This window comes from Dendronephthya gigantea, unplaced genomic scaffold (assembly GCF_004324835.1).
Source record: "Dendronephthya gigantea isolate DGI-Jeju-01 unplaced genomic scaffold, DenGig_1.0 000000F, whole genome shotgun sequence".
Lineage (NCBI taxonomy): Eukaryota > Metazoa > Cnidaria > Anthozoa > Malacalcyonacea > Nephtheidae > Dendronephthya > Dendronephthya gigantea.
In genome coordinates, this window is record NW_021163010.1 from 1,002,828 (window position 1) to 1,012,862 (window position 10,035).

Genomic DNA, 10,035 nt, shown 5'->3' on the forward strand with positions numbered 1-10,035 from the left:
CATATAATGTGATACAACCACACGCGTCTGGTCAACCCACTGCCACTGAACTGCCCACTGCAGAAAGTTGCGCCGGGCGGAGAAAAGACCCTCTTTTGGTATTTCTCGACTATCATACTCCTGACGTAGGACTGCCAAGCGGGACGAATTCAAGACGGGTTCCAATTTTTTTCGTGTAAACGAGGTCTTAATCTTGTGTCTGCGCACCAGATTGCAGTTGCCACTGGCCAGAGCCATTATAACTGGATAGAAGACCCCCAACCAGTATCGTAGTTATTTAAGAGAGGCGCCCCTATCGCTGCGAAAAACACCCTTAAGAAATCTACTTTTATTCTTATCTCAATACGCTGTTACAAGAATCTGCTACAAATTTTTAAAAATGCTACTTGCTAAGATAGCAAAACTTACAAAAGTGAACAATATATAACTACATAAATATCTGGACCTTAATCCAGTCAAGATAGGGTCGTACGTCAGTATATACTCCATAATTTTCGGAATTACCACAACCTTCACCTACGCTGTTAATACCTATTGCAACAAATCCCCCACTATCCTTGCACATCAACGATCCACCCCCATCACCATGACAGGTATCAATTCTATTTTTGGATCCAGCACATAACATATTATCTGTCACCGCAAAGTCATCAAACGTATCACATTCAGTGTTTGAAACAATTGGTAAAGTCAGTGACGATAAGGGATAAACAGAATCACTAGAAGCTTGATAAGTCCCCCAACCAGCCACGTGACAGTTATTACCGGTTTCAAAAAGTTTGTCCGAGCCTTGATCCGGTAAACATATGGTATTGACGTAGTTGTTGAGTTTGGCGGGTTTTTGTAGTCGTACCAAAGCTATATCATTCTGGTTGCTAGAACTGTTGTAGTTTGGATGGACGCGTACAACAGAAATATCAAAAGTCTGTTCAGATTTGCCACCAGCTTGTATATCCACTGAGCCTAGTTTTGCAATCCACTGAGAGGAGGAAATACTCCTGAAAACGAGAGAACAAAAAAAACTCACAGAATTCTCATTACAACCTCTCGATCTTTATCCCTTTCCAGTGACACCTTAAAGACTTTAAATTAACGTAAAGCATGTAAAGCAAACCTTGTAAAGCAATGCGCTGCAGTCATTACCCACTGTGGTGATATTAAAACTCCTCCACAAGTGACTAACGACATTCCTTTCTTCATGAGAGCGACTTGCCAAGGCCAATCTCCCAACTTGTTATTCTGTCGCTCACCGTCATCTGACTCTCGTGTAAGAGCAGAATTGCCACATCCGTCTAAAGGAACAGATATAATAAGGCCACGTTGTTAATAATTATAAAATCATTTCCATTTTATTTGGGAAGACTTGTCCACACTTCGCTGACGCAAAACCTGATAACACAATTACTAAATGACTTACCTGTGTTGAATGCAATGTGCACATCGTTTTTACCACTACCTATTTCTTTGTAGTTCAGTTTGAATTTGGTTTGATTTTTACCGGACATTTCATAACGAACCATCATAAAACGACTTGTCGACATGATTTGATACGGTAGATTCCCGCTGCAAAATCTGGCAACCACCGGGGCATACTTTGTTAAACCATTTCGTATCTCAACATAATCTTCAGAACAGTTGGTATGAAAGCTGAACTCTTCGAAATCAACCTGTATTTGATTACCGACTTTTACACGTAGGTCCCAGAGACAACTTTCTTTTACAAATGGCGCTGATTCACCAGTAAGCGAACCATACTCGTTTAGACATACGGGTTCTTTCTTATCCTTATTCACTGCTGGAGAGAATAAATAATAATAATAACAATGTTTATTTGAAAATTCACAAGTCAAAATTCGAAATAGCTAAACATTACGTTCCAATAATTACCAAGGAAGCAGCGTTCACATCAAATGTGGTATAACAAATGCTTAAAATAGTTTTTTCTCTATTTTAGGCCGTTTTATACCACATTTTTTGCGTAGCTAAACATTTACTATAATGAAGAAACTAGCAACAATCTCATGCCATTAACAGGAGCATTCATTACATTGCTACATCATAATGCATGATCATATGCCTACCCGGACAAATGAAGGGTTTTGACCACCAAAAATCATAAAAGCTTTACCTGGAGGTGGTTTAATTCCTGTTGGAGATGATTGTGGAGCCTCATATTTCATCCATGATATTTCAAACCCTTTTGCGCTATTCACCTCATTCGTGCGAAACACAATTGACAGCTCGCTGCCACTTGAGAGAAGATAAAGCGGCACATCAGTTCCGCAATACTTTCCAAGAACCTCAGAATTCTTAGAAATACCATCTTTTACGATAACGTAATCAGATGAGCACCCGACTGAATATTCTAATTCAAATTCATTGAAGGACACCGCAACAAGATTTTGTTCTTCCACAAGTATAGTCCAAGTACAGGTGAGATAAGGAGCGTACTTGTTAGGGTAGGCTGGCGAAAAGATTGTACCACTGTGTAATCCAAGTTGGAAAAAACCACCACAACCTATGCAGAAGAAAATAAACAATGGACATTATAGGACGATTGATTGTTTGTCCAAAAAACACTTTACCGACCTCTCATAATCCTATGTCTTCCAAGAACTGTTGGTGTTGTTAATAATGTCGGTCGGGTAGTTGCTTCCAAAATGCTTTGCCATGAAAGGCGAAAACCACCTTTGGATCCTACGTTGTCTGAATGAAATTCAATTCTTAGGTCTTTCCCTGAAGAATAGATATATTTCTCTGAAATCCTTATTGATGACCCACAATATCTTCCAATAACTGGTGAGTCTATACTAGCACCATCACGTATTAACAGATAATCGTATGCACAATTCAAATCATCTTCCAACTCGAGGTAATCAAATGTGAGTCGAATTTGACTGCCACTAGCCATGGACAGCAACCACACACAATTTTGGTTGGATGGATACATCATGGGATATTTGGGCGACGTAATGATACCAGTTGACTCAGTAAGATGACCACCACAATCTAAAATAGATAAAAATGGCAGGGATTGATGATAACTTTGTACTGCATGCTTTTTTTGTAGAGACAATGGAAAAAGTAAAATCTGCCTGCTGTTTCAGTGAGAAGAAATAACACGCGTACGTATCTATAAACATTAAACCAGTGTTTCCATTACACTTGGTTCGAACGAATTGTTTCTCCCAATTTTCTCTCAATGTTTCTCTCAATTGCGGGAACTCCACTGTAGCCAATTCTCTAGTGAAAAGCCACCTTCAAGGAGACTTTTTGATCGAACGAAATATTATGCTTGATATAGATTAAGATATACCTTGAATAGATTCATAAGTCGAGTTTAAAGAAACAGAGTGTACATTAAATCATACCTGGCGAGGTAGTTGTTGGAACAGGTGTGGTTATAGGCCCAAGGGTCATGATTCTCTCAGCTATCCATTCCAAGGAAAACCCTTTCCCACCTCCAGATTTATCTGAACGAAATGTTATATGTACGCTACTTGTGGTTGACAAAATGGTGTTCGGGATAATTTTGCCGCAATATTTTCCTATTTCGCTATCCACAATATTCGCTCCATCTCTGATACTTAGAAAGTCGTAAGGACATTGCTCTTCGTTCTCCAAATCGAACTCCGTACCAAATGTTAATCGGATTCGTGCTGGTTTTTCCACGCTAATTACCCAAGTACAGAGCATGTTATTAGGATAGAACTCTGGATATAAAGGTGATTGAATACTTCCTTCATTTGATGTCAACTGTCCACCACATTCTAAAACGTAAAAGTTGTAACGTCAAGGTAACAAGGAAACAACATTCTTGTCTGTATCTAAATGGAATGTATTTCACTTTTTTCTCACGGGCTAGGTCTAAGAAAGATGGTTTTTTTCAAACACAGACAGAAAAAATATGTATTATTTGAGAACAATGAAATGGCGACGTAATTACAGGAAAGGTCCAATGACATGAAACTGATTGTAGCGTGTACTGATTATTCTTTGACCAAACACTCCCCACATGCACGTCATGATGTTATTACAGTATACCTACAAATGCCAATCACTATACCTGGTTTTGATGGTTTCTCGGTTGCAATTGTCTTTGTGATGACACCTCCGGGAGGTGTTGTAGTCAACAGACTAACGGCATTCCATCGAATCAAGAAACCTCCTCTAGCAATCGAGGTATCGGAATTAAACCTGAGATTTGCAGTATTGCTTGATGTCGTAATGGTAGCTGGTTTACTAGAGCCACAATAACGACCAATAGTTTTTGAGTTGTTGTGTTCACCATCCTTTACAAGCAAGTAGTCAAAGCGGCAATTTGATGCTCCTTCCAAATCAAAATATTGAAATCTAATCACAACACGATTTGTTCTTGGCGCCATGATAACCCAGTGACATTTTTGGTCATAAGGATATTTCCGAGGGAATTTGGGTGATTTAATGGTACCCTCCACTCCATTGAGGATCTTTTCACCACATACTAGACATAATTAAAATACAGAACTGAGATCACAATCTTGAGCCTTGTCTAAATTAATTTCGTATTCTGGCTATGTTTAGTAGGCTTAAACTAACTCCTGTACATTTCAGTCCTAAACTTGACCACAAAAAACTAGTCCAGACGCACTTGGTGATCTGGGACCGGCTGTTCGAATCAATGTTTAGCTCAAAATGGAGAACAAATTCATGGATTTTTAAAGGAACTAAACATCTTTCTAATCTGTTTAATTGAAAGAATATTGCATTGTCATTGAACTTGAATAGCTGGAACACAAAAAGTTCCTTATCCACGAGTACAAGTTACAAATTGGCTTCGAATAACCGATTATAATGCTAAGTTAGAAAACGTTCCACGCAATATTTTTGCACAGCTATACCGATTTTTTTTATTTTGTAACCTTACCGTTCTTTTCAACTGCGGGGTTAGGAAATACTTGAGATTTACGGGCTTTCTTTGCTTTCCATGTTGCACGAAAACCTCTAAATGTTTTAGCGGCATCAGATACAAATCTCAACCACAATGCATGCGAATCTGATTTGATAGGACCAGGTTTTTCAGTCCCACAGAGTCTATTTACTATGACGTTTTCGCCCGGAACACTTCCAGAACCAATTTGAATATAATCAAAATTACACAGCGCCTGAGGTTCTATATCCAAATCTTGAATTTTCAACACAATTTCATGATCTTCCAGAGACGATTTTATAATCCAAGTGCAGCTTGCATTTGAAGGATAATGATATGGATAATTTGGACTTGATAGACTTTTTTTCTCAACAATAATATCTTCACTGCAAACTAAAAAAAGATTACTTAGTCTTTAGTTAGCTGTTATCAGGTATCAGTGGGTGAGAAAAGTACCGCATATCGGTGATTACCCGGGCAGTTTGTACCCGAGAGAGAGAGTAATTTTTTCTAAAATCATTCGTCCGCCTATTGACTATAGAATTCGAATTCAGTGAGTCTCTACATAATATCAAACCAAGTAACATTTTCAAAGTTCTTCCAAAATTCAAATTAGCTGCCATTTCCGAGAGGCAGTCTATGCGAAAGCAAGTATTAGCATTCTCAAGTAGCCTAAAAATACTTTACAATACACGCTGTTATGCATATTTGATAACAAGCCAAACGAATACAGGCAATATCATCTATCACTAAATTAAGCGGTACTCGATTAAAAAAAGAGGATTATAATCACACTCACAAAGTTCAAATCAATATTTAATATGTAAATTAAGAATTGGAATAATTTGGCATATTATTGTTGTATTGACCTATACGCCGGAAAAAAGTATCTATATTATCTGAAGGTGAAATTGATAGCAAATTTCGTCACATATATAATCAAAACAAATTAGAAAAAATTCTACGAGTAGTGAACCTTTCGCGGACGTAGATAAGTAAGTGATTTCTGCATGCTATCTCAGTGTATATTTATCAACGTTTACCCTTATTCAACTACATAAGAACTAGCCATCACATCCGTAGACCAAATAAAATATCAATAGTAAAATGTTCAACCAGTGTGTTGAAAAACTTTGGTGAAAACATTTTCCCATATGCCATGATTGGTTATTCAAAAGAAATAAACGGACAGATCACAAAGAATACTTTACATTACATGTCAGTGTGCTCCATTTGTTGCAATTATTTGTGTTACGGTATGTATATATATGTTCCCATCTTCCTGCAAATATGGCATTACGGTACCACGTACATATTATACATAATGATTTGACTTTTTATATAGAATACAGATTACATGATGCAATATTGCTCGAGGAATTAAGGTAGCCTATCTTTAATGATCGTTTCATGATCGCAATTATTTCACATAAAAATTTAAATTCTTTCTAATTAACTGATAAAAATACTGGGTTGTAACGAGTCATCAACAGACGTACGAAAAGATATGGCCTTATAGCCTTTGTATGCTTACCAGAAGAATGAGTATAATTCACATGAAATGATAGTAAAACCAAGGCAAAGAAGATAGACTGAGCTGTTTGTATCTTCCACGGCGTTTTAGCCATTTTTCTATATGTAAACATAAAAAATGTAAACACAAAATGATAAAATTACGGCCAGCCTGTCTGTCCAAGATTATTCTTATCCTTCGAATGTTAGGAACAGGCACAGTGTCAGTGGGCAGGGTTGTCAAAATCTAAATACCTCAATTCTCTTCATCCATAACGATGATTACCTATAATTTTACTCACCATTGTAAACAAACTGTACAGTCAAAACTACAAATAAAATTTTCCACAATATAATCTTATGTGCCAAAGTGAAACCTGTGACAAACGTGGTGAGGAACCACTCATACTCTGCAAGTGCAGCAATTAACAGAATTATCGCTTTCGTACGCGTATGGAGTGTAGCATTCTCGGCGTTAGATAGCAATGCGGGAGCTTCCGTTCACTTGTCAATGAAGCAAACATGCATATTTTAGACCACAAATGACACACGAATTTATAATTGGACCCTATTTGTAAAGCAACGGATGTAAAAATGTGCGAACTATTTCACCTTGGGTTCATAGTAAAGCGTGTTTGTTCAAACTTCAAAGACAAATGGCCTCCAGCAAGATCAGTTTTGTCCGACAAGTCGACAACAAGTTTGTCTATACTTGGTTTTGTGTTAACTAAATAATGGTCATGCAAGATAGCAATCAAATGATGCATCAATGTGCCGTGTTCGACTGTTCGTCGATACACCAATTAACGATGTGTTCGTCGATACACAAATCAAGGAATTAGAACTCGCTTTCATTGTATCCAAGGATCAATGATGTTCATTTGGGTTCTAGTGAGTTTATGGGGTACATAATTCTTCGTAAGGACTCAGCGTAGTCATCAAAGCCAATGAGACCTTATCGTTATACCGTTTAATAGCATTATTTAACTACAAAGACCAGCATGCTTTGATGCAATTATGGCTGTAATGCGGGAAAGATAAAAATTACAAAGCATAGGTTTCTTTCAAGTGTAGTGGACTCGATCGTAAGGACCTTTAGATCTCCATTTATCCTTAAGAAGAAAAAGATAGTAGCAAATGCCTAAAAACAACACCGATTGAGTATATTAATTTCTCTTACATTTCAAAAACTGCACACGTTTTAGGCTAAAACTTTTAGCATGTGCAAATTTTGAACTGTTCCGACAGGAATCTGGTACAATGTAATCGAGGCCTTGGCGGTTCAGTAATGTCGTCACAATGGTCTATCGAAATCTGATGCGAATCTAGTTCCAGGCCAGGGGCAAGCAAAATGGTATAGTTACCAGCCTAACCAGCAGGGGGTAGCGTGACTATCCTAAATGGAGGGGGCATGCACCCCCGACGTTTTACCGACGAGCACTTGGAGCGCACCAAAGAAAACCTACAGCCTTTTGGTCGGTTGGTGCAAAGTTTAATTAGTATCATTTAATGATTTATAAATTCAAACTATTGTTTAAGTAACTATTAGTGCTCTTATTTGCATATAAGACACTCATCTACTAAAAGAAATGCGAACGCAAAAAATAATCGTATGCCAATGGTTATGGACTACACCACTGACTCCATTCCAATAATAAACTTTATACAAACTTCCTTACTTTAGATACATGCAGAGGTCGCAGTCTAATTTTAGCTATTTCAACTCTTTCGATTATATCCAAAGCTTATCTTGGGTTGTTTCAGCTTGTTTTTCACTTTTTCTACACAATGCCCTTATAGAATGGCGTTGTGTTTTTCACTTCTCCTGTGAAGTGATATAAGCCACAGGGTACCAGATTGGGTTAAATTACGTGAAGTGTTATGTATGTAGTTACATGGTACTAAATAGACTAGACTTAACCATTTATTATTTCATGATGGTACGTGCAGAACTCATTGCAGAGGAAACTCTTGTGTAGGCCACTAACCTGAATGATCCGCAATCCTGACGTTCCGAATTAAATTTGCCAGAGGTTTTTGCTATGAGAGTTGTGTCATATTGTAGCTATCTCCATGGCAATTGAAGCCAGTCAGACATGCAGGCAATTGATTTATATGTAACTGAACTTTACTCACATATGTTTGAAAGACTGACGTTTTCCCGTCTCTAAAACACTTGTCGGTATTGGGAACCTCTCGCGTTTTGCCCAAATTGAAATCTGTAACACTACAATAACAAGTATATATGTTATGACTACAGTCACTACACTGCATCATTTACATAGTAAGCACTGAGAATGATATCAGTTAGACCAAATAACTTACCAGATAATATAATATATTACTTCGTCGACTTTATATGACGAAACATGCAAAATAATTTATGTTTTTGCGCCGACAATAAAGCCGAAGTCAGCAGGCTTATTTGTCCAAGTTATGTTCTGCTCGCAACTTCCGAGTTTCAGTCAATCGACAGTTGTTACTTCGCTTTATTTTTTGTTGCACAGACATCTTATCTTTCCTATCTCATTAAAGATGTGTGGTATTCATTAGATTTTTTTCTCGGGTCTAACAGCAAAAATCATCTCGTTATTTTGATAGACAAGTAAGGTATTGCCACGTCGGTCCCTCAATGTTATCTGATTTTTTAATGTTGAAGCGTGCTATTGAGATACAAGTAATAACTGTATAGGAATCCTTGTATGCATGTGGCCTGGTTAAAAATCTCACAATTTCTATAATGGTTTTATGACGAGATTTTAAACTGACCAACCACGTGCTGACATTGGTTAAGTAGGTCAATTTATGGCGTTTTGTTTATACAGCGGGTTGTCAGCACATGCCTCAAATAAGTACTGACTGCCGATTTGGCTACAGGTTGCGTATACTGCCTGGGTTCATACATGACTGCATGCATGGTTTAAAGAGTTTATCGGGTATTTAAGCGCGTGTCTATCGAACATCTGTTCCAACCAAGGCCCCATACTCCGCCACTCCGGCATCATGCTAATTCTTCTTACACATGGAGCCTCTGTAAAAAACCTTGAGGCAACTAATTATTAAACAGTCCCATTTAAGAAAATGAAAATTACAAATAAAAAGCGAAGACTCTTCATTTTCGTTTTTTATAATGAATATGAGAGTCCAACATATAATTTTTAAGGTGGCCATAAAAACAATTAAGATTTTAAAATAATTTCATTTGTAACGTTTCGTCTTTAACTTAAGACATCTTTCTCGTTTTTCTTTACAACTGAGATACGAAGAGAGAAGTAGGCTACTATGGTTCAATCTGTTCAATTTGTATAATTGCCATATATGCAGGAGTATACAGGAAAAACTGAATCGATTGGAAGATATCCAGATGGCGGAAAAAATATATTTATGGTTGTTATGCTCAATATTTTAATTTTGTTTTATCAGTAGTTGGCACTTAAACGTCTCAGTTTTAGAATCATATCAAACGAATGTACCGCGCGCATGGCGGTGTAATATTACAAGCTTTTCAATGTTATCTCTGTAATCAGTTTGAAAAGGATCTCAAAAGAATAACAACCGCACAAAAGGAGATTTGAATCAAGCAGCGTTCAGTGTGACTTAATTGTTTGCGTATT

General features: G+C 37.3%; 1 protein-coding gene across 4 annotated transcripts; it reads right to left on the bottom strand.

Moving 5' to 3' along the window:
* Positions 1–337: 337 nt before the first annotated feature.
* LOC114526467 (cubilin-like) lies at positions 338–8,762 on the bottom strand. 4 transcript variants are annotated; one of them, XM_028548253.1, is made up of 11 exons: positions 8,747–8,762; positions 8,558–8,648; positions 6,444–6,541; positions 4,907–5,302; positions 4,067–4,483; positions 3,372–3,770; positions 2,590–3,009; positions 2,129–2,518; positions 1,418–1,795; positions 1,115–1,292; positions 338–998 (listed from the first exon to the last, which is right to left on the bottom strand). In XM_028548253.1, exons 3-11 carry the CDS (start codon positions 6,535–6,537, stop codon positions 428–430), a joined length of 3,243 nt encoding a protein of 1,080 aa, XP_028404054.1. In that variant the 5' UTR covers positions 6,538–6,541; positions 8,558–8,648; positions 8,747–8,762; the 3' UTR covers positions 338–427. The 4 variants fall into 4 exon arrangements, with proteins under 4 accessions (XP_028404054.1, XP_028404017.1, XP_028403966.1 ...); XM_028548216.1 differs by lacking the exons at positions 8,558–8,648; positions 8,747–8,762 and adding an exon at positions 6,724–6,987; XM_028548165.1 differs by lacking the exons at positions 8,558–8,648; positions 8,747–8,762 and having other exon boundaries at positions 1,418–1,792; positions 6,444–6,598.
* Between the last annotated feature and the right edge of the window lie 1,273 nt (positions 8,763–10,035).

Bases quoted from the DNA above. Each gene is read 5' to 3' on its own strand.
- LOC114526467 (XM_028548114.1), bottom strand. From the start codon at position 6,555: ATGTTTACATATAGAAAAATGGCTAAAACGCCGTGGAAGATACAAACA. The intron at 4,484-4,906 runs GTAAGGTTACAA...AATTATGTCTAG, and splicing joins CCCCGCAGTTGAAAAGAACG to TATGTGGTGAAAAGATCCTC. The intron at 1,293-1,417 runs GTAAGTCATTTA...CTGTTCCTTTAG, and splicing joins GCACATTGCATTCAACACAG to ACGGATGTGGCAATTCTGCT.